Source organism: Pan troglodytes, chromosome 1, assembly GCF_028858775.2.
Source record: "Pan troglodytes isolate AG18354 chromosome 1, NHGRI_mPanTro3-v2.0_pri, whole genome shotgun sequence".
Lineage (NCBI taxonomy): Eukaryota > Metazoa > Chordata > Mammalia > Primates > Hominidae > Pan > Pan troglodytes.
The window spans coordinates 24,257,801-24,283,303 of record NC_072398.2 but is presented as its reverse complement, the minus strand read 5'-3'; the positions used below and the strand labels follow the sequence as shown (position 1 = coordinate 24,283,303).

The window sequence follows — 25,503 nt, the reverse complement described above, 5'->3', positions numbered from 1 at the left end:
TGTCAGTTGTTGAGAAAGTGCTGAAGTCTCCAGCTGTAATTGTGGATTTGTCTCTTTTTCCTTTCAGTTCAGCTTTTGTTTGACATTTTGCAGCCCTATTGTTTGGTGCATACCCTTTTAGAATTATTCTGTCTTCTTGGTGGATTGATGCTTTTAACATTGTATAGTGTCCCTCAGTATTTCTGGTAGTTTTCTTTGTTCTTTGTTCTGGTAGTTTCTTTATTTGGTATTAATATAGCCACTATGTTTTCTTTTGATTAGTGTTTACACAATATATCTTTCCCATCCTTTTACTTTTGATATGCCTATATTTGAAGTGAGTTTCTTATAGACAGCATATAGTTGTGCCATGGATTTTTTTGTTTGTTTTTTTGTTTTGTTTTGTTTTTGAGATGGAATTTCACTCTTGTTGCCTAGGCTGGAGTGCAATGGCAAGATCTCAACTCACCACAACTTCCGCCTCCCGGGTTCAAGCCATTCTCCTGCCTCAGCCTCCCAAGTAGCTGGGATTACAGGCGCACACCACCATGCCCGGCTAATTTTGTATTTTTAGTAGAGATGGGGTTTCTCCATGTTGGTCAGGCTGGTCTCGAACTCCCAACCTCAGGTGAGCTTCCTGCCTCGGCCTCCCAGAGTGCTGGGATTACAGGCGTGAGCCGCTGTTGCCTGGCATATGCCATATTTTAAAATCCATTCTACCAATCTCTGTCTTTTAATTGCCATATTTAGACTATTTAAATTTAATCTGATTATTTATATGGGCTTTAAGTTGTAAGCCATTTTTTTTATTCTGTTCGTTCTCTCTGCTGTTTGTTTCTATGTTTTATTTTTCCTGCCTTGAACATTTTTAAGAATTCCGTTTTGATTTATCTATAGTATTTTTCAATATGTCTCTTTGTGTAGCTTTTTTAGTGGTTGCTATAGTATAAGATTATATATATATTACAGTCTACTGATGTTATAATTTTATCAGTTTGAATGATATGTAGAAACTTTCATGTTTCTTTACCTTCCTGTTTGTAATATATTGTCTTAAATAGTTTTTATGCATACATTTGAAACTTTATCAAACAATGTTATAATTTTTGCTTCTGTCATCAAATAGAATTTAGAAAATTCATGAGAGGAATATTCTATTTGCTTATATTTTTGTTTATCATGTTCTTTCTTCCTTTTTAATGTTGCAGTGTTCCTTCTTTTATTGTTTGGTTGTTTGATTTCTGTTTAAAGAACTTTCTGTAGCCATATTTTTAGTGTGGGTCTGTTAGTATACAGGTTCTTCTACTTTTCCTTTGTCTTAGAACGTCTTAATTTCCTCTTCATTCATGAACATTTTTGCTAGATATAGGATTCTGGGTTGACAGTTCCTTTCTTTCAGCACTTGAAAAACATTGTGTGACTTTCTTCTAACCATGGTCATTTGAATTGTTTTTCTCCTATAGATAAAGTGTTTTTCCTCTTGCTGATTTCAAGGTTTTTTCTTTGTGTTTAGTTTTCAGAAGTTTGACTTTGACATGTTTTTGGTGTGGATTACTTTGTCTTTATCCTGTTTTGAGTTCCCTTAGCTTCTTGAATCTCTAGGTTTGTGTTTCTTTTGACAAATTTGGAATGTTTCAGCCATTATTTCTTCAAGTATTTTTTTTTTAGCCCTGTCTTCTTTAACCTCTCCTTCTGGGACTTCAGACACAAATGCTAGATCAATTTTATAATCCCACAGGTGAATGAAGATTTGTTCTTTTTTTTTTTTCTTTTTTCTGAGGTGGGATCTCACTCTGTTGCCCAGGCTGGATGGAGTGCAGTGGCATGATCTCAGCTCACTGCAGCCTCTACCTCCTGAGTTCAAACGATTCACTTCCCTCATTTTTTTCCTGTTGTTTGGATTGCATAATTTATGTTTTTCTGTCAGTTCACTGATTTGTTTCTCTGTCTGCTTCATTCTGTCATTGAGTTCATCCATTGAGTTTTTTTGTATTTCTGTCATTGTATTTTTTAATTCTAAAATTTCCATTTGGTTCTTCTTTATGTCTTCTATTTCTTTACATATTACCACCCAATGGGGACAAATGTCCAAGCTCCCTACTTTGGTTTCCCTGAAAACCCTCCATGGAGGCATTAAGGGTGCTTTATAACAATTCACCAAGAGTAGAACTCTAGGCTTCCCACTGACCCTTTTTTCCCTATGGTATTTGGCTGGAATAGAATAGTTATCGAATAAAAGTTTCTGTCATGGTAGGCTGCCCCTTTCCTGGTCCTTTAGCTAGGCAATGGACTTTTTTTTTTTTTAATCTGTACCCATTGGCGTTTCTAGGTTACTGGTTTCTTCAGCTTCAAGTCTGGGATATATTGGGCAAAAAGGAAACCCAGGGAACTTACCACCATGTCATTTCTAGCCACCTTGCTTTTTCTTCCCCACCCTTCAATGTTTTGTTATGTTTGCTTTAATGTAATGTCCAGAGTTTTTAGTTGTACTGAGCAGGAAAACAGTGAAAAGTATGTCTATTTCATTTTTCCTGGAATCCAGTACCTGAGTAGTAATAGTCTTTTGTGATATGTTCCCTAATACCCAGCAGTTCTAGTTTGTGTGTGAGTTATGTTGTGGAGAATGTATATTGTTTTCTTTTGTAATAAAATAGAAATTTGTGGTGAATTCCTTATAATACTTATGCTTGAAGACAGTCGTCAGTCAATGTGTTATTTTTCTCTTGTTAGATCATGCATTACAGCTATAAATTTTTTCATGTTTTCCATGCCTATAGTTATTTTTATGTGCACCCTCCCCATTTTCATATCTATGTTGAAATATGCAAACCAAAATTTAATACATTTTTAAAGGAAAAAAAGAAAGCTTTAAACAAACGCTGAATAATGTGAGTTATTATTACCTAAATTTTGATAGTCACCGTCTTGTTAATAAGTACTGAGATTGTGTTTGCTTTTTGTGATATTTTACTTTCTATGATGTGCCACATGTCTTTAGCATAATCTCTTTTTCTGTATCAGATACTTAGAGGGATGTCATCAAATTCTTCTATGACTAGGAGTAGTTTTATGTTATGTGAGGCTTATATAATTGGGGAGGGTTCTTTAAGATAAATAGTACAAGGCTTTGGAATAGGCAGTGTAAATGATGAACCCATGAAGCTTAAACTTCACTAGCTTTATAATATATAAAGCCCTCAACTGTGAAATAGAAAGAGGGAAGAGATAATTTCTGATTATTATATTTTCTGTATATTATGAGCTTGATAACCCTTAAAAATCAGCCACTCCAAAGGGATGATTCAGGGCAGAAGTCCCCCTCTTCTCCACACACTGTTGCACAGGGAAGTTTGCTTTACTTGATCCAATTTTTAAGGAACCTCATCTCTTCTACTCTGCCCTTTTCTCCCCGAGTTCTGTCTTTCTGTTATTTCCAGCGTAGTTAGTAGTGATTTGTCTCACCTTTATTTAGACTAGTAGAAAAAGACAGATAAAAGAAAAGGGCCCATCTTCTTTATTTTATGATATAGGTAGTTGGAGATTTTAAGAAACATTCTCCCAGTGGTCCCTATTCCAGTTAGTATTGTTTCCTATAATTGGGAGAAAAGTACATTGAAGGAATTTATTTAGATTTAGTGAATTTAATACATTGAGGACATATAATTCATTTTACATAATACTTCCTCATATTTCAAAATTATTAGAACTCAGTGGCATAACAGAATGTCATTACTTGTTTCCCCCTCCTATTTTGTTCTTATTCAACACACCTAGTCCCCAAAACCTTGCCTACAACATTATCATCCAAACACAACCCCTAATGCTTACTAATCATTATCGTTTAAAATGGGGTAGATGTAAAACATTTTAACTATAAGGATATTAACTAAACCACACTACTTACCTCTAAATTAATTTTGTTCATTTTGAATGAGAGATATATCTGTAGAAATTTTTTAACTTTCAGGTCATTTTTGTACCACCATCTTTTTTTGGCTGATGACTTGTTTCAAACCTGTTTGCTTTATATAAGAGGACTTTGTGAAGATGCAATTAATCTCAAAAATTATAATGACCATGAAAATAATCTATCTGCCATATGCCTTGTAAAGGTGAGTAGAAGTATACTACTATAAGCTAATATTGGTATATAGAAACTAGGAAGAAAAATAGCATTTTGAATTAAAAAATACAGATTTCTAAATTCATAAATAAACCATCTCTTTCGATTACTACTGTTCTAAAATATCTGCAAAGAATGTGAGTTCCTTGCAATAAATTTTAATAGTTAACATTTCTTGTAATTTCTTCCTTATGCCTAACCTAAGTCTATAAGACCCTTTATTTTCAAATGTATTTCCGAATGTGTAATATGATTTAAAATAATCAGTTATCTCTTATACATAATTGATATTCTTCCTCTAGTATAGCATGTCAAGATATTATCATAAGCTTCAACTCAGAAGTTTTGGTTAAATTTATGAATTCTCCTATTTCAAGATTCTAGAAAAAGTGAGCCTGTTAATGGAATAACTTAATTTATATAAGATAGCTCTTTTGAGTGGTTAAGTACCTAGAACTAATTAAGTCTACAATTGAACCTAGCAGATTTTACTTCACTCACTCAATGTATGGGGAAAAAAGTAAAATTGATAGAGTTATCTAGACTAAGAAAGAGGAATTGTTAAGGGGCTTAGACAAGTTAAATATTTGAAAATTAGCTCGAAAATCAGTTGTGTTGACTGCATGTAACAAGATCAATACTTGTAAATCAATATCGTATGTTTAGAATTGATTATGTGTAATGACAGATACATAGTAGGTGCTCACCAATAGTCTTTGAGTGAATAAAAGAATAAACTAATGAAGGAGGAGGAATTATCACATAGATGTATATTTTTTATACTTATATAGAGAATGTTTATGTTTCAAAAGGATTAAATTCACCTTAAGTAGGAGACATTTCACAGAGAAATCTCTTTGATTTGGTTTTTATGTAGAAGGAAATAGGATATGGTTTTCTTGTAGAAGGAAATAAAATAATCTGTAATATCAGATTATTTTGTAAATGGCTGAGTGACAAAATTTATTAATTTTTAATGATGGGTGGGAAGGCATAAAAGACTTTAAAATACCTTTGAAGTCTGTGCCTTAAATGCTACCAAATGATAGAGAACGTTACCAGTGATAGAGAAGAAATGTTAGGACTCTTTCCTAGAGACCTCAGGCCATGTCAGCTTTAATATAGAACATCAGGAGGAAGAGAACAAACTTTTCCAGACAATATGTAAGTATTTATTATCTATTATATGCGAAATGCTGTGCAAAGGAGATGAATACAAAGTGAAAAACAAAGCTTTGCTATTTTCAATCTGCTTACAGTTCATGGGAAGAAATAATTCTTTATATATAAAAATGAAAACTAATTCTAGAGATAGTTTCTTTGTTATGCTAATCATTCTACCTAACCCATTAGCAAAGTATAAGGTAAGGAATGTTTACTGGCAAATAATACTTGTATAACAGTCATGTTACAGAAATCCAGAGAAGGCAGAGATTAGCCTTATTTGGAATTAAAGTTAGGTCATGCCTCATAATTTGAGCTAGGCTGTGCTGGATTTGAATAGCCATAGAAGAGGAGATAAGGCTTTTAAATAAAGAATATAAATGTGAGTAAGGCATTCAATATATGTTTGATTTGAAAGTTAGATTGGCTCATGAATGTCAGGCCAAGAATAACACAGTAAGGGAAAAGTAGGATTTCAACCTGCCCATAGGGCAGGGGCACTCCTAGTGGTGATTGTTATGAGGGCAATTTACAAGAATGGGAATTTCTGATACTGTATGTGGAAAAGCCAGGTTTAGATGGAGGAAGAGTGGAGATTCATATCCTGGAGAACCAAGCTGGGGTCAGGAGTCAAGGTGGCCAGTTGTGCATTAGAATCGGAAGGTTGTGCATAGCCCAGGGATGCAGATGCCAATGAAGACTGACACCAAGGATGTAAGGAGAATGAAGCAAGGTTATGAATGTGAAGAATGGGATTGTTCAGAAGTTAATGCCATTAATGGTGGTCATACGTGTACTCTGCTGGGATGAAAGCATACCTTTAAAGAGGGTGGAATTTCTCGAACTGGAAGGTAAAGAACATATGTTCTTTGTTCAAATCTTCACTTTCAAGTGGATGGAATATTATGTTTATTACCAGAGATTAATTCTTAGCTTAGTTGATGGAGATTTCTCCCAGCTAGATTCTGAATGAATTTTGAATAAAATTCACCTATTCGAACAAAACTTAGTTCTGGAGAGATTGCCACTTATCCAAGTTGACAGAATCATCTAGAGTTGAGACTTTGGATCATGTTTCATATTCGAGTGAAGTTTGTTTTATTGAGCAGTATTTGGGTGCTTAATAAAAATGTAAATATTTGTGTCCCACTCCTTTTGCAAGAGAGGGCAGTGAGTGGTGCTGGTAATCTACATTTTAAATCGGTTCCTCAGTTAACTGTTAGGCAGGATAAATTTTGAGAACTACTTTTAAAGAACAACTATTCAAAGTTTTTGAACATGGTATTTTAGGAAAATTATTGTGATATTGGTTTTTGGGAAAAATTAGTAGTGAAGAGATACTTGAGTGATAGAGATCAATTATTATAGTACTGGATAAATGCAGGTATAAGCAATAAAGACTTTAATTAGGATGTCGTCAGTAAGACCAGAAAGGCAGGGAAATGTTGAAAAATTTGGACCTGGTAGTCAGATATGGGACCAGGAGAATGGAAACTTAAAGAGTAAATCCAAAATTTTAAGCAAGAGCAGTACTTTGCAATCTTTTTTGTTGTGGGAAGATACATTTATTAATTTTTATAATATAACTATATGATAAAAGATAAACATCTGTATATTTATTAATGAAAATGTATTTTGTTAAGAGAATTAACACAATAGTGGAAAAACAATACTGAAAGAAGGAAGAATGATGTAATATACACGCATGTATGGAACATTATGATTTTGTATTACCAGAGATTAATTCATAGCATAGTAGATAGAGATTTCTTCCTTATAGATTCTGAATGAATTCTGAATAAAATTAACCTTATTTGAATTATTTAATTTTACCCTCTTTATGCTGTGTTGTGGGAAGTTGGGGACCCCAAACAGAGGGACCGGCTGAAGCCACGGCAGACGAACATAAATTGTGAAGATTTCATGGACATTTATTAGTTCCCCAGATAAATACTTTTATAATTTCTTGTGCCTGTCTTTACTGCAATCTTTGAACATAAATTGTGAAGATTTCATGGGCATTTATCACTTCCCCAATCAATACTCTTATAATTTCCTATGCCTGTCTTTACTTTAATCTCTTAATCCTGTCATCTTCGTATGCTGAGGATGTATGTCGCCTCAGGACCCTGTTATGATTGCGTTATCTGTACAAATTGTTTGTAAAACATGTGTGTTTGAACAAGATGAAATCTGGGCACCTTGAAAAAGAACAGGTAACGATGATTTTCAGGAAACAAGGGAGATAACCATAAGGTCTGACTGCCTGCAGGGCCGGGCAGAACAGAGTCATATTTCTCTTCTTGCAGAGAGCGAATAGGAGAAATATCGCTGAATTCTTTTCCCAGCAAGGAATAACCCTGGGAAGGGAATGCATTCCCAGGGGAAGGTCTCTAAAATGGCCACTCTGGAAGTGTCTGTCTATTGCGGTTGAAGATAAGGGATGAAATACGCCCTGGTCTCCTGCAGCGCCCTCAGGCTTGCTAGGATAAGGAAATTCCAGCCTGGTGAATTCTAGTCAGATTGGTTGTCTGCTCTCAAACCCTGTTTCCTCTTAAGACATTTATCGATGACAATGCATGCCCAGTGGGACATAGAACCTCATCAGTAATTCTAATTTTGCCCTGGCCTTGTGATCTTGCTCTCCCATTTGCCTTGTGATATTTTATTGCCTTTTGAAGCATGTGATCTCTGTGACCCACTCCCTATTCGTACACTCCCTCCCCTTTTGAAATTCCTAATAAAAACTTGCTGGTTTTGCGGCTCAGGGGGCATCATGGAACCTGCCGATATGTGATGTCACCCCCAGAGGCCCAGCTGTAAAATTTCTCTCTTTTGTACTCTTTCTCTTTATTTCTCAGACCGGCTGACACTTAGGGAAAATAGAAAAGAACATACATTGAAATATTGGATGCTGCTTTCCCCAATAATGCTGTATTTTATCTTTGTGTTTTAAATTGTTACAGATAATGATGACTTCAAAAGTAAAAGTAGTTTCTGGGATTGGTGGATTCTCTGCATGCATAAATGTTTAAAAAACACATCAGCTCTTGAATTTTCTGCTTCAGTTTAATCTTACTTATTATCTAAAACACCAATGTATTTTTCTGTATTTTAATCAAGATTTAGTTAGATTTAACAAGTGTTTAAATTTGAAAAACATGTAAGTCATATAGGATATACAGAAGAAAATGTAAAATATGGAGTCTTCTTTATGACATGAAAAGACCAAATATTTTATCTTTTTTAAATATGAATTTTGACTTTCTAACACTGAACATTTACTATCATCTAATTAGCTGGATAGTTCTCGAACATATTCTCTAGATGAATTTTGTGAAGAGCAGTTACAGCAAGCTACCCAGGCATTGAAACAACTTGAGGACATCAGGAATAAAGCAATTTCAGAGATGAAAAGTACTTTTCTAAAGGTAATTCTTTAATTATATCATATTTATCAAAGTTGCAATTTACTAGCTGAAGCAATTGATCCAAATTGCATCCCTGGAAAAAGTATCTGAAATGGAAAGGTAAGGAACAAAGGTGGTTAATTAACCAACTAACTGGTACTATGTATTTACTATATACAAGAATTTTTCCAGGTATGATATAAAATGCAAATAAATATATATTTATATATATGTGAATGCATATATGTGTATATCTATATACAACTTATGAAATTTAATATATTTAAATGCTAAGGATGATGATTCTCAAACTTTAGTGGCCAAGAGAATCACCTAGAAGGCCTGATAAAACAAGAGATTTCTGTTTCAGTAGGCACAGCCTGAGGATGTACATTTCTTTTTTCTTTTTTTTTTTTTTTATACTTTAAGTTCTGGGATACATGTGCAGAATGTACAGGTTTGTTACATGGGTATACATGTGCTATAGTGGTTTGCTGCACCCATCAACCCATCATTTACATTCGGTATTTCTCCTAATGCTATCCCTCCCCTTACCCCCAACCCCGCGACATGCCCCAGTGTATGATGTTCCCCTCCCTGTGCCCATATGTTCTCATTGTTCATCTCCAACTTATGAGTGAGAACATGCAGTGTTTGTTTTTCTGTTCCTGTGTTAGTTTGCTGAGAATGATGGTTTCCAGCTTCATCAGCATCCCTGCAAAGGACATGAACTCATTCTTTTTTATGGTTGCGTAGTATTCCATGGTGTATATGTGCCACATTTTCTTTATCCAGTCTAACATTAATGGGCATTTGGATTGGTTCCAAGTATTCGCTATTGTGAATAGTGCTGCAATAAACATACGTGTGCATGAGTCTTTATAGTAGAATGATTTATAATCCTTTGGGTATATACACAGTAATGGGATTGTTGAGTCAAATGGTATTTCTAGTTCTAGATCCCTACTGTCTTCCACAATGATCAAACTAATTTACACCCCAACAACAGTGTAGAAGCGTTCCTATTTCTCTATAGCATCTGTTTTTTCCTGACTTTTTTTTTTTTTTTTTTTTTTTTTAGTAGAGACAGGGTTTCACTGTGTTAGCCAGGATTGTCTTGATCTCCTGACCTCGTGATCCACCCACCTTGGCCTCCCAAAGTGCTGGGATTACAGGCATGAGCCACCACGCCTGGCCGTTTCCTGACTTTTTAATGATCGCCCTTCTAACTGGCATGAGATGGTATCTCATTGTGGTTTTGATTTGCATTTCTTTAATGACCAGTGATGATGAGCTGCTTTTTTTCATATGTTTGTTGGCCACATGAATGTCTTCTTTTGAAAAGTGTCTGTTCATATCCTTTGTTGGCCACATGAATGTCTTCTTTTGAAAAGTGTTTGTTCATATCCTTTGCCCACTTTTTAATGGGGTTGTTTTTTCTCATAAATTTGTTTAAGTTCTTTGTAGATTCTGGATATTAGCCCTTTGTCAGATGGATAGATTGCAAAAATTTTCTCCCATTCTGTAGGTTGCATGTTCACTCTGATGGTAGTTTCTTTTGCTGTGCAGAAGCTCTTTAGTTTAATTAGATCCCATTTGTCAATTTTGGCTTTTGTTGCCATTGCTTTTGGTGTTTTAGTCATGAAGTCTTTGCCCATGCCTATGTCCTGGTATTACCTAGGTTTTCTTCTAGGGTTTTTATGGTTTTAGGTCTTACATTTAAGCCTTTAACCTATCTTGAGTTAATTTTTGTATAAGGTGTAAGGAAGGGGTCCAGTTTCAGTTTTCTGCATATGGCTAGCCAGTTTTCCCAACACTTTTAGTTAAATAGGGAATCCTTTCCCCATTTCTTGTTTTTGTCAGGTTTTTCAAAGATCAGATGGTTGTAGATGTGTGATGTTACTTCTGAGGCCTCTGTTCTGTTCCATTGGTCTATACATCTGTTTTGGTACCAGTACCATGCTGTTTTGGTTACTGCAGCCTTGTAATATAGTTTGAAGTCAGGTAGCATAATGCCTCCAGCTTTGTTCTTTTTGCTTAGGATTGTCTTGGCTATAAAGGCTCTTTTTTGGTTCCATATTAAATTTAAAGTAGTTTTTTCTAATTACGTGAAGAAAGTCAATGGTAGCTTAATGGGAATAGCATTGAATCTATAAATTACTTTGGGAAGTATGACCATTTTCACATTATTGATTCTTCCTATCCATGAGCATGGAATGTTTTTCCATTTGTTTGTGTCCTCTCATATTTCCTTGAACAGTTGTTTGTAGTTCTCCTTGAAGAGGTCCTTCACATCTCTTGTAAGTTGTATTTTATTCTCTTTGTAGCAATTTTGAATGGGAGTTTGCTCATGATTAGGTTCTCTGTTTGTCTATTATAGGTGTATAGGAACGCTTGTGATTTTTGCACATTGATTTTGTATCCTGAGACTTTGCTGAAGTTGCTTATCAGGTTAAGGAGTTTTTGGACTGAAATGGGGTTTTCTAAATATACGATCATGTCATCTGCAAAGAGAGTTAATTTGACTTCCTCTCTTCCTATTTGAATACCTTTCTTTCTTTCTCTTGCTTGATTGCCCTAGCCAGAACTTCCAATATTATGTTGAATAGGAGTGGTGAAAGAGGGCATCCTTGTCTTGTGCCAGTTTTCAAGGGGAATGCTTCCAGCTTTTGCCTGTTCAGTATAATACTGACTGTGGGTTTGTCATAAATAGCTCTTATTATTTTGAGATCTGTTCCATCAATACCTAGTTTATTGAGAGTTTTTAGCATGAAGCAGTGTTTAATTTTATCAAAGGCCTTTTCTGCATCTATTGAGATAATCATGTGGATTTCATCATTGGTTCTGTTTATGTGATGGACTATGTGTATCGATTTGTGTATGTTGAACCAGCCTTGCATCCTAGGGATGAACCTGACTTAATCTTGGTGGATAAGCTTTTTAATGTGCTGCTGGATTCGGTTTGCCAATATTGTATTGAGGATTTTTGCATCGATGTTCATCAGGGATATTGGCCTGAAATTTTCTTTTTTTGTTGTGTCTCTACCAGGTTTTGGTATCAGGATGATGCTGGCCTCAGAAAATGAGTTAGGGAGGAGTCTCTCCTTTTCTATTGTTTGGAATAGTTTCAGACAGAATGGTACCAGCTCCTCTTTGTACCTCTGGTAGAATTCAGCTGTGATTCCATCTGGTCCTGGACTTTTTTTGGTTGGTAGGCTATTAATTACTGCCTCAATTTCAGAACTTGTTATTGGTCCATTCAGGGTTTCATCTTCTTCCTGGTTTAGTCTTGGGAAGCTGTATGTGTCCAGGAATTTATCCATTTCCTCTAGATTTTCTATTTTATTTGTATAGAGGTATTTATAGTATTCTCTGATGGTAGTTTGTATTTCTGTGGGATCAGTAGTTGTCTCCCCTTTATCATTTTTTATTGTGTCTACTAGATTCTTCTCTCTTTTCTTCTTTATCAGTCTGTCTAGTGGTCTATCCATTTTGTTAATCTCTTGAAAAAAAAACAGCTCCTGGATTCATTGATTTTTTGAACTTTTTTTGTGTGTCTCTATTTCCTTCAGTTTTGCTCTGACCTTAGTTATTTCTTGTCTTCTGCTAACTTTTGAACTTGTTTGCTCTTGCTTCTCTAGTTCTTTTAATTGTGATGTTAGGGTGTCGATTTTAGATCTTTCCCACTTTCTCCTGTGGGCATTTATTGCTATAAACTTCCCTCTAAACACGCTTTAGCTGTGTCCCAGTGATTCTGGTATGTTATGTCTTTGTTCTCATTGGTTTCAAAGAACTTAATCATTTCTGCTTTAATTTTGTCATTTACCCAGTAGTCATTCAGAAGCAAGTACTATATGGTGCTGAGAAGAATGTGTATTCTGTTGATTTGGGGTGGAGTGTTGTGTAGATGTCTATTAGGTTTGCTTGGTCCAGAGCTGAGTTCAAGTCCTAAATATCCTTGTTAATTTTCTGTCTCATTGATCTGTTGACAGTGAGGTGTTAAAGTCTCCCACTATTATTGTGTGTGAGTCTAAGCCTCTTTGTAGGTCTCTAAGAACTTGCTTTATGAATCTGGGTGCTCCTGTGTTGGGTGCATATATATTTAGGATAATTAGCTCTTCTTGTTGGGTTGATCCCTTTACCATTATGTAATGCCCTTCTTTGTCTTTTTTTAATCTTTATTGGTTTAAAGACTGTTTTATCAGATGCTAGGAATGCAACCTCTGCTTTTTTTTTTTTTTTTTTTTTTGCTTTCCATTTGCTTGGTACATCTTCCTCCATCCCCTTATTTTGAGCATATGTGTGTCTTTGCACGTGAGATGTGTCTCCTGAATACAGCACACCGATGGATCTTGACTCTTTATCTGATTTGCCAGTCTGTGTCTTTTAATTGGGGCATTTAGCCTGTTTACATTTAAGGTTAATATTATTGTGTGTGAATTTCATCCTGTCATTATGATGCTAGCTGGTTATTTTGCCCATTAGTTGATGCAGTTTCTTCATAGTATCAATGGTTTTTACAATTTCGCATGGTTTTGCAGTGGCTGGTACTGGTTTTTCCTTTCCATATTTAGTGCTTCTTTCAGGAGCTCTTATTAGGCAGGCCTGGTGGTGACAAAATCCCTCAGCATTTGCTTGTCTTTAAAGGATATTATTTCTCCTTCACTTGTGAAGCTTAATTTGGCTGGAAATGAAATTCTGGGTTGAAAATTCTTTTCTTTAAGAATGTTGAATATTGGCCCCCACTCTATTCTAGCATGTAGAGTTTCTGCAAGAGATCCACTGTTAGTCTGATGGGCTTCCCTTTGCAGGTAACTCGACCTTTCTCTCTGGCTGACCTTTACATTTTTTTTTTCATTTTAACCTTGGTGAATCTGATGATTATATGTCTTGGGGTTGCTCTTCTCGAGGAGTATCTCTGTGGTGTTCTCTGTATTTCCTGAATTTGAATATTGGCCTGTCTTGCTAGATTGGGGAAGTTCTCTCTTGCTAGATTGGATAATATCCTGAAGTGTGTTTTCCCACTGGGTTCCGTTCTCCCTGTCACTTTCAGGTACACCAATCAAACGTAGGTTTGGTCTTTTCACATAGTCTCATATTTCTTTGAGGCTTTGTTCATTCCTTTTCATTCTTTTTTCTCTAGGCTTGTCTTCACACTTTATTTCATTAAGTTGATCTTCAATCTCTGATATCCTTTTTTCCACTTGATTGCTTTGGCTGTTGATGCTTGTGTATGCTTCACAAAGTTCTCGTGCTGTGTTTTTCAGCTCCGTCAGGTCATTCATGTTCTTCTGTAAACTGGTTATTCTAGTTAGAAATTCCTCCAGCCTTTTATCAAGGTTCTTACCTTCCTTGCATTGGGTTAGAACATGCTGCTTTAGCTTGGAGGAGTTTGTTATTACCCACCTTCTGAAGCCTACTTCTGTCAGTTCATCAAACTCATTCTCCATCCAGTTTTGTTCCCTTGCTGGTGAGGAGCTGTGATTCTTTGGAGGAGAAGAGGCATTCTGGTTTTTGGAATTTTCAGCCTTGGTGCACTAGATTTTCCTCATCTTCGTGGATTTATCTACCTTTGGTCTTTGCTGTTGGTGACCTTCAGATGGAGTTTTTGCGTGGTCATTTTTTTTGTTGATGTTGATTCCATTGCTTTCTGTTTGTTAGTTTTGCTTCTACCAGTCAGGCCCCTCATCTGTAGGTCTGCTGGAGTTTGCTGGGGGTCCACTTTAGCCCCTGTTTGCCTGGGTATCACCAATGGAGGCTGCAGAACAGCAAAGATTGCTGCCTGCTCCTTCCTCTGGAAGCTTTGTCTCAGGGGGACCCACCAGATACCAGCCAGAGCTCTCCTGTATGAGGTGTCTGTCGACCTCTACTGGGAGGTGTTTCCCAGTCAGGAGGCATGGGGGTCAGGGACCCACTTGAGGAGGCAGTCAGTCCTTTAGCACTGTGCTGGGAGATCTGTTGCTCTCTTCAGACCTGGCAGGCGGGAATGTTTAAGTCTGCTGAAGCTCTCCCACAGCCACCCCTTTCCCCAGGTGCTCTGTGCCAAGGAGATGGGAGTTTTATCTGTAAGCCCCTGACTGGGGCTGCTGCCTTTCTTTCAGAGATGCCCTACCCAGAGAGGAGGAATCTAGAGAAGCAGTCTAGCTACAGTGGCTTTCAGGTGCTGTGGTAGGCTCTGCCCAGTCCAAACTTCCCAGGGGCTTTGTTTACACTGTGAGGGGAAAATTGCCTACTCAAGCCTCAGTAATGGTGGATGCCCCTTTCCCCACCAAGCTTGAGCATCCCAGGTCGACTTCAGACTGCTGTGCTGGTAGCGAGAATTTCAACCCAGTGGATCTTAGCTTGCTGGGCTCCTTGGGGGTGGGATCTGTTGAGCAAGACCACTTGGCTTCCTGGCTACATCCCCCTTTCTAGGGGAGTGAATGGTTCTGTCTCACTGGTGTTCCAGGTGCCACTGGGGTATGAAAAAAACTCCTGCAGCTAGCTCGGATTTTTGCCATACAAGCCATCCAGTTTTGTGTTTGAAACCCAGGGCCCTTGTGGTGTAGGCACCTGAGGGAATTTCCTGGTCTGTGGGTTGCCAAGACCATGGGAAAAGTATAGCATCTGGGCTGGATAGTCTTGTCCCTCATGGCATAGTCCCTCATGGCTTCCTTTGGCTAGTGGAGGGAGTTCCCTGACCTCTTGCACTTCCTGGGTGAGGCGACGCCCCACCCTACTTTGGCTTGCCCTCTTTGGGCTGCACCCACTGTCTAACCAGTCCCAATGAGATGAACCGGGTACCTCAGTTGGAAATGCAGAAATCACCCGCTTCCTGTGTTGGTCTTGCTGGGAGCTGCAAACTGGAGCTGTTTCTATTTGGCCATCTTTCCTCACTAGTTTTTTTTTTAATGTAGGCACTTATTGCTATAAATTTGCCTCTTAGTATTGCTTTTGCCGTGTCCTATAGGTTTTGATATATTATGTTTCAATTTTCATTTGTTCAAAGAATTTCAAAATTTCATTCTTAGTTTCTTCACCTATTTGTTGTTCAGGAACATGTTTAATTTTCATGTATTTGTATAGCTTCAGCTGTTTCTCTTGTTATTGATGTCTAGCTCTATTCCCCTGTGCTCAGATAAGATACTTGATATGATTTTAATTTCTGAAATGTGTTGAGACTTGTGTTCTAAAATATGGTCAATCATGGAGAATGTTCCATGTGCTGATGAAAATAATGTGTATTCTGCAGCTGTTGGGCAAAATGTTTTGTAAATGTTTATGAGGTCCATTTAGTTTATTGTTTAGTTCAAATCTGTTGTTTTTTTGTTGGGCTTCTGTCTAGATTATCTATTTGATGCTGAGAGTGGAATGTTGAAGTCTCAAAGTATTATTATATTAGGGTCTATCTCTTCCTTTAGATCTGACAATATTTGCTTTATATATCTGGATAGTCTAGTGATGTGTGCATATATATTTACAATTGTTATATTATCTTGCTGAACTGATTCCTTTATTATTATATAATGTCCGCCATGTCTATTATTATAGGTTTTCACTTTAAATCTGTTTTGTTGATATAAGCATAGACACTTCTGCTTGATTTCGGTTTTTGTTTACGTGGAGTATCTTTTTTATCTCTTCACTTTCAGTCTGTGCATGTCTTTACAGGTGTGGTAGGTTTCTTGTAGGCAGCATATAGTTGAGTCTTGTATTTTAATCACTCAGCCAGTCCATGTCTTTTAAATGAGAAATGTAATTCATTTACTTTCAAGGTTATTCTTGATAGATGAGGACTTACTCCTGTAATTTTAGATTGTTTTCTGGTTGTTCTTTAATATTCTTTGTTTCTTCCTCTCTTATTGTTATTTTTGCAGTTAGGTGGTTTTCCGTAGTGATAAGGTTTGATTCATTTGCCTCTCTCCTTTGTATATCAGCTCTACTAGTGAGTTTTATAGTTTTGCATGTTTGCACAATGGTGGTTATCATCTTTTCACTTCCAGCTTTAAGACTCTCCTGAGTATTTCTTGTAAGTCCATTCTAGAGGTGACGAACTTATTCTGTTTGGGAAATGTGTGAGAGGAGAAAAAAGACACACACACAATACCTTTAAGGGTAAACAACGTTTACCCCATGTAAATGGCAATGCAGATGTAATAAGCAAATGTTATAGTAAGCAAATGATATAATAATAATCAAATGATATAATAAGCAGATTGATATAATAAGCAAATTGCAATGGGAAGAGGAGAAGGAAAAGATATTTACACTCACCAGACTACGGAGGATTCACCACCAGACTGGGAAGCAACAGCCTGGGCTCCAGAGGTGGATACCGCACTCACCAGACTATGGAGGGTTTAACACCAGAGTGGGAAGCAACAGCCTGGGTTCCAGAGTCGGCCACTCATCTGTGCACAGACAAGGAGAGGTCTCATGTAGCTTTGGTGCAGTCTGGGACTGTAGCTCTTATTGTAATGAATTTTTTGGCATGATGTCCACTCACGAGGGCCCTTCAGGACAGGGCTTAAGGAACACAAAAAGGTCAACTTTTTTTGGTGATTGTCTATTGTTTTTCAATAACTAATGTATAGGCTCTGAAACAGTGCTGGATGAACACCTCAAGGGGCTCACACAACCTGTTCTGGGACTTGGTGACCATTGTCCCTTGGTGTCCATGTTCAATTGAGTTCAGATTTAACTTTTTAAGTTTAATTTAACTTTTCCTCCTCAGAATTCCCTCAGTTTTTGCTTATCTGTAAAAGATTCTATTTATTCTTCATTTCAGAAGAATTTCTCTGCTGGGAATAATATTCTTGGCTGAGAGTTTATTTCTTTCAATATTTTGTATATATCATTCCAATGTCTCCTGGCCTGTAAAGTTTCTGCTGAGAAATCTGCTTATCTAATGGAAATTCCCTTATATGTGACTTGACGTTCTTGATACTTTTAAAATTCTTTCTTTCTCTTTGACTTTGTCAATTTGACTATAATGTGCCCCAGAGAGGACATGTTTAAGTTTAATCTCTTTGGGTTTGTTTAGCTTATTAGACCTGGATGTTCATTTCTCTTCCAAGACATGGGAAATTTTTAGCTATTATTTCATTAAACATATTTTTCTTGTTTTTCTCTTCTCTTCTCTTTCTGCAACAACCATAATCTGAATATTTGTCACTTAATGGTGTTCCATAAATCCTGTGAGTTTTCTTCACTGTTTTTTTTCTTTTTCTTTTCTTTTTTTTTTGTCTGCCTGTGTTATTTCAAATGCCCGGTCTTCAGGTTCAGAAATTTTCTTCTGCTTGGTCTAGTCTGTTGCTGAAGGTCTCAGTTGCATTTTTAAATTTCCTTCATTAAATTCTTCAGTTCTAGGATTTCTATTTGGTTCTTTTCTATGATATACATCTTTATTTAATTTTTCATTCAGTTTATGAATTGTTTTCCTGGTCTCATTGAATTGTCTATCTGTATTCTCATATATTTCACTGAATTTCCCTAAGATTAATATTTTGAATTATTTTTCTGGCATCTTATACATTTCTTTATGACTGGGGCCTGTTACTACAGTATTATTGTTTTCATTTGGAGGTGACATAGTTTCTTGTTTTTCAAGATGACATTCAGTATGTTGGAGGATGATCCCTTTATGTAGGAACACACAGATATTTATTAGTATATACTTCCTTGTTTGATTTCCAAAACTTAAGTTATCTGCTTATAAGTGAGACACCAAACTTTATAGGCTTCAGCACATATAAATAGTCTTCTTTTTGTCTAATGTTTAAATACAGTATGAGCATGTAGTAAAAGTTGTAATGAAAGTTGTTGATAAAGTTAAATTCCAATATATATTAATCAGGCTAATAAAAATACTGTAGACTTTGCTGGACTGCTGTTGCCAGCAGCCACTACCATTGTGCTTTCTCATGAGGCTCCTGCTACCCCACTGGAGCACTTTTGCTGGCAGCCCCCTGCCAGAATGTGTTCACTCATGGCACCCCTGCTGCCCCTACCAGAGTACTTCCCACCTGGGGTGCTCATGCTTCCCCCATTGGAACACTTTTGCTGACAGCCTCCCACCAGAGCATGGTCACTAAGGACTCCACCACTGCCACATTGGAGTGTTTCCCACCGATGGTCACCCTGCAACCCCTAGTGCAGTGCTATTGCCTGCAGTCTGGGAGCACCTTGGCCTCTCCAGCCCAGCTGGGGCTTGCCCATGAGTGATCAGAGCACAAAGCTATGGGCCCAGTCCTAGCCACCCAAGGTTAAAGCATGCTGCCCAGGAGTGTTGAAGTGAGAGTTGGCCCACTGAAAGCATTCAGAAACAAAGCCTTTCAACTTTACCCAACTTGCACCACAGCCAAATACTTGAGGGCAATAAAGAACATAAAAACAAAGCCCAGTCCAAAGAACAACAACTTCAAAGGATAAAGGAACATCAGCTTTCACAGATCAGAAACAGACAGTGTAAGAACTCTGCAACTCTAAAAGCCAGAGTGTCTTCTTACCTCCAAATAATCACACTAGCTCTCCAGGAAAGGTTCGTAACCACGTTGAAATTGCTGTAATGTCACACATTTAATTCAGAATCTGGATGGCAAGGAAGCTCATCGAGGTACAAGAGAAGGTCAAAACCAAATCCAAGGAAAACAGTAAAACAATCCAAGAGTGGAAGGACAACCTAACCATTTTAAGAAAGAACCAAACTGAATTTCGGGATATGAAAAATTAACTACAAGAATTTCAAAATATAATTGGAGGCATTAGACCAAGCTGAGGAAGGAATCTCAGAGCTGGAAGATTGCTCACTTGAAGCAATGAAAAATAAAGAAAAAAGAAGTTTAAAAATGAACACAACAGTTGAGAAATACAGGATTCTGTAAAGAGATCAAACAGCAAAGGTTCTTAACCAGATTGAGTTTCCTTAAAGAGGAGAGCAAGCCACTTTGGAAACATATTTGAGGATATAGTCCATGACAATTTTGAAATCTTGCTAGAGAGGTCAACTTGCAAATTCAAGAAATTCAGAGAACTCCTGTGTGAAGGAGTTGATCATCCCCAAGTTAATCATCCCCAAGACACATAGTCATCAAATTCTCCAAGGTCAACATGAAAGAAAAAATCTTAAAGGGAGTTAGAGAGAAGGGCAGATCACTAGCAAAGGGAACCCCTTCTGGCTAACAGCAGTCCTTTTAGCAGAAACCTTACAAGTCTACAGAGATTAGAGGCCTATTTTTAACATCCTTAAGGGAAAGAAATTCCAACCAAAAATGTCATATCCCACCAAACTAAGCTTCATAAGCAAAGGAGAAATGAAATCCGTGTCAGAGAAGCAAATGGTAAGGAAATTTGTTGCCACTAGACCTACCTTACAAGAGGTCCTAAAGGGAGTGCTAAACATGGAAATGAAAGAACATTCCCTGCCACCACAAAAACACGCTTGAGTACATAAACACACTTAAGTACATAGGCCATTGACATTTTAACACAACTGTAAAATTAGGTCTACATAACAACAAGCTAATAACACAGTGACAAGATCAAATCCTCACATGTTAATATTGACCTTGAATATAAATGGGCTAACTGCCCCACTTTAAAGGCCAACTGTGACAAACTGGATAAAGAAGCAAGACCCAACTGTCTGCTGTCTCTAAGAGACCCATCTCACAAGTAACAACACCTATAGACTCAAAGTAAAGGGTTAGAGAAAGACCTGTCTGGCAAATGGAAAACAAAAAAAAAGAGCAGAGGTTGCTATTCTTATATCAGCTAAAACAGACCTTAAACAAACAATGATCAAAAAGGACAAAGAAGGCCATTACATAACAATATAGAGTTCAGTACTAAAAGACTTAAATATTCTAAATATATGCACACCCAATATTGGAGCACCTAGATTCATTAAACAAGTACTGAGAGTCCTACAAAGAGTTTTAGACAACCACGCAATAATAGTGGTGGACTTCAACACCCCAATGACAGCATTAGACACATTGTTGAGGCAGAAAACTACAAAACTATTCAGGACTTAAACTTGATACTTGACCAGTTGGATCTAACAGACACCTACAGAACACTATGCCTAACAACAGAATATACATTCTTCTCGTCAGCACATGGCACATACTCTAAGATTGACCACATATTTGTCCATAAAGTAAGTCTCAACTAAATCACAAAAATCAAAACCATAACAACCACACTGTTGGACCACAGCTCAAGCACAACCAGCTTCTGAGTGACTTTTGGTTAAAGAATAAAATTAAGGCAGAAATTTAAAAAAATTATTTGAAACTAATAACAGACACAACATACCAGAATCTTCAGGACACAACTAAAGAAGGATGAAGAGGAAAGTTTATAGTGCTGTACACCTACCTCAAGAAGTTAGAAAGATCTCAAATTAAGACTCTAATTATTGCACCTAGAGGAACCAGAAAAACAAGAGAAAACAAATCCCAAAGCCAGCAGAAAAAAAGAAATTACAAAAATTAGAGCAGAACTGAACAAAATTGAGGCATGAAAATCCATACAAAAGATCAGCAAAACCAAAAGTTGATTCTTCAGAAGATTAAACAAATTTGATAGCCTGGTGCCTAGATTTATAAAGAAAAAAATAAAGAAGACCCAAATACACCCAATCAGAAATGACAAAGGTGGCATCATAACTGACCCCAGAGAAATACAAAAAAAAATCTCAGCCAGGCAAGGTGGCTCATGCTTGTAATCCCAACACTTTGGGAGGCCAAGGAAGGCAGGAGGTCAGGAGTTTGAGACCAGCCTGGCCAACATGGTGAAACCTCGTCTCTATTAGAAATACAAAAATTAGCCAGGTGTGGTGGCATGTGTCTGTAGTTTCAGCTACTCAGGAGGCTGAGGCAGGAGAATCACTTGAATCTGGGAGGCGGAGGTTGCAGTGAGCCAAGATTGCACCACTGGAATCCAGCCTGGGCGACAGAGCAAGGCTCTGTCTCAAAAAAAAAAAAAAAAAAAAAAAAAAAAAAAATCTCAAAGGCTACTATAAACACCTCTCTGCATACAAACTAGAAAACCTACAAGAAATGGGTAAATTCCTGGAAACACATAGCCTCCCAAGATTAAACCAGGAAGAAATTGAAATCCTGAACAGACCAATAAAGAGTAATAACAGACCAATTGAATCAGTAATAAAACACCTAAAAACCAATAACAGCCTTGGACCATATGGATTTGATTCTACCAAATGCGCAAAGAGCTAGTACCAATCCTACTGAAATTATTTCCAAAAATCAAGGAGGAAGGACTCCTCCGTAACTTATTTTATGAGGCCAGCATCATTCTGATACCAAAACCTGGCAGAGACACAACAAGAAAAGAAAACTTCAGGCCAATATACCTAATGAACACAGACACACAAATTATCAACGTAGTACAGCAAACTGAATCCAGGGAGCAGCACATCAAAAAGTTAATTTACCATGGAGAAGTAGGAAGGTTGGTTTAACATATGCAAATCAATAAGTGTGATTTATTATGTAATCAGAATTAAAAACAAATACCACATGATCATCTCAACAGATGCAGGAAATGCTTTTGATAAAATTCAACATCCCTGCATGTTAAAAACTCTCAACAAGCTGGGCATTGAAGCCACATACCTCAAAATAATCAGAGCCATATCTGGCACACAGTGAACATCATACTGAACAGGCAAAAACTGGAACCATTCCCACTGATAACTGGAACAAGAGAAGGATGCCAACTCTTACCACTCCTGTTAAACACAGTACTGGAAATTCTAGCCAGATCAATTATGCAAGAGAGAGAAACATAAGGCATCCAGATAGGAAGAGGTCAAACTGTTTGTAGATGATATGATTCTCTATCTAGGAAACCTTATAGTTTCTGTCCAAAAGCTCCTACATCTGATAAAATAACTTAGGAAAGTTTCAGCATATAAAATCAATGTACAAAAATCAGTAGCATTTCTATACACCAAAAACATCCAAACTGAGAGCCAAATCAATGCCGTTCACAATAGCCACAATAAGAATAAAATATCTAAGAATACAGTTAACCAAGGTGGTGATAGATATGTACAATGAGAATTACAAAGCACTGCTGAAAGAAATTAGAGATGACAAAAACAAATGGAAAAACATTCCATGCTGATGAATAGGAAAAATCAATATTGTTAAAATGGCCGTACTGCCCAAAGCAGTTTACAGACTTGATGCTATTCCTATCAAATTACCAACATCATTTTTCACAATTCAAAAAAAAAACTATTCTAAAATTTGTGTTGAACCAAAGAACCTGAATTGCCAAAGCAATCCAAAGCAAAAAGAGCAAAGCTGGAGGCATCACATTACCCGACTTCAAACTATACAAGACTACAGTAACCAAACAGCATGGTAAGGGTACAAAAACAGATACATAGACCAATGGAACAAAGTAGAGAACTCAGAAATAAAGCCACAAGTCTACAATGACAACAATGGAGAAAGAACTCCCTTTTCAATAAATGCTTCTGGGATAACTGGCTAGCCATATTCAGAAGATTGAAACTGGATCCCTTCCTGTCACTATATACAAAAATTAACTGAAGATGGATTAAAGACTTAAATGTAAGACCTAAAACAGTACAAACCCTAGAAGAAAACCTAGGAAATACCGTTCTGGACATCAACCTTGACAAAGAATTTATGACCTAGTCCCCAAATGCAATTGCAACAAAAACAAAATTGATAAGTGGGACCTAATGAAACTAAAGGGCTTCTGCATGGCAAGCAAAATTATCAACAGAGTAAACAGACAACTTACAGAATGAGAGAAAATATTCACAATCTGTGCATCTGACAAAGTTCTAACATCCAGAGTCTATAAGGCTCTTAAACACCCCAACAAACAAAAAACCAAATAACTCCACTAAAAAATGGGCAAAGGATATGAACAAATACTTCTCAAAAGAAGACATACATGTAGCCAACAAATATATTAAAAATATGACCACCAATCATTAGAGAAATCCAAATCAAAACCAAAATGAGTTAACATCTTACACCAATCAGAATGGCTGTTATTAAAAAGTCAAAAAACAATAGATGCTGGTGAGGATGTGGCAAAAAGGAAACACCCTGCTGGTAGCAATGTAAATTAGTTCAGCCACTTTGGAAAGCAGTGTGGAGACTTCTCAAAGAACTTAAAAGAGAACTACCATTCAACTCAGCAATCCCTCTACTGGATATATACCCAAAGGAAAATAAATTGTTCTACCAAAAAGACACATTCATGCTTATGTTCATTGCAGCACTATTCACAATAGCAAAGACATGGAATCAACCTAGATGCCCATCATTGGTGGACTGGATAAAGAAAATGTGGTACATATACACTATGGAATACCACCCAGCCATGAAAAGAACGATATCATGTCCTTTGCAGCAGCATGATGCAGCTGGAGGTCATTATTTTAAGCAAACTGACACAGGAACAGAAACCAAATACCACGTATCTTCACATATAAGTGGGATATAAACATAGTTACACATGGGCAGGAAGATGGGAACAACAGACACTGGAGACTGCTTGAGGGAGGAGGGTGAGGGGAAGGTATGGGTTAAAAGGCAACCTATTGTTGACTATGCTCACTACCCATGTGATGGGATAATTCATACCCCAAGACTCAGCAATACACAATTTAACCATGTAACAAACCTGCATATGTACCCTCAGAACCTAAAATAAAAGTAGAAGAAAAAACAAAGAAACAAATAAAAACAAAACGAACAAGTAAAAACACAATGTAATTTTCATATTGTTAAATTTAGATCTACTATTATTTGTTTTTGGTTAGTCTCCTCTGTCTTTTTTTTTTTCCTCTGTCCTTCCTCTTCTGGCTTCTTTAGTATTACTTAAATAATTTTTAGAATTCTATTTTAATTTATCTGTTGCTTTTTAGGCCTACCCTTTAAATCATTTTTTGCTTGAGGTATTAAAATATCAATTCTTAACATTCACATCTAATTAAAGTTGATAAAAAAAACTAAACTAGAAATCATGCTATATTAACATAGAAAATCAATACTTGTTTCTCAATTGTTTTTTAAATTGTAGGTTGCAGAAAAGAATGAAATCAAAGAGTATTTTGAGTCAAAACTCTCTGAAGATGACACAACACATTTCAAGCTGCCTAAATATAGACGTTTATTAGAAACATTTTTCAAGTTTGTAATGCTGGTTGACTACATATTTCAGGAACTCATTCGTCAACTTATGAACACTGCAGTCACACTACTTTTGGAATTATTTAATGGTTCTGCTGGAATGCCATTTTCAGTGGAAAAAAAGAATGAAAATCTTATCAGGTAAATTACTTTTTTAAACTCAAAAAGTAACTTACAATTATAATATTTTAACATTGCCACATATGGAGGAAATATTCAATAATTTAAGCTAGAGTTTGAAAATTCTCCTTGTGGCAGAGTACATGTACTCATTTTTGCTATTAACAGAACTTATTATTTGGTAATACCTTACTTAATATCGGTGTTATAGGATGCACAGTAAAATTTGAATTTCACATAAATGGTAAATAATTTTAGTATACTTCAAGTATTACCTATGTTAAAATTATTGTTTATCTGAAATTCAGATTTCTCTGATAATTTAGCAAATATATTTTTTATTTGTTATATCTGGCAATTCTGTGCCTAAGTATACTCTGTCTTCCAAGTTCAGAGTTAGTTTTTAAAGATATGTGAGAATTCTGGAAGGAGCTACAAAGTCCAATTGGAATTTGAGTCAATTCCAAGAAATATCTGTTGAATATTTTCCCAATGAAAAAACTATCTGAAAAACATTTTT

General features: G+C 36.6%; 1 protein-coding gene across 2 annotated transcripts in view; it reads left to right on the top strand.

Annotated features, from left to right (window-relative positions):
• Positions 1-25,503, top strand: part of DNAH14 (dynein axonemal heavy chain 14) — a 458,298-nt gene that overhangs the window by 69,223 nt on the left and 363,572 nt on the right. The window contains exons 9-11 of one of the 2 annotated variants that reach the window (XM_054659353.2): positions 3,947-4,091; positions 8,566-8,697; positions 24,754-25,004. In XM_054659353.2, the coding sequence (XP_054515328.1) occupies positions 3,947-4,091; positions 8,566-8,697; positions 24,754-25,004 (528 nt within the window). Of the gene's footprint in view, positions 1-3,946; positions 4,092-8,565; positions 8,698-24,753; positions 25,009-25,503 lie in introns of those variants that run through there. The other variant, XM_063791445.1, reaches the window with a different exon arrangement.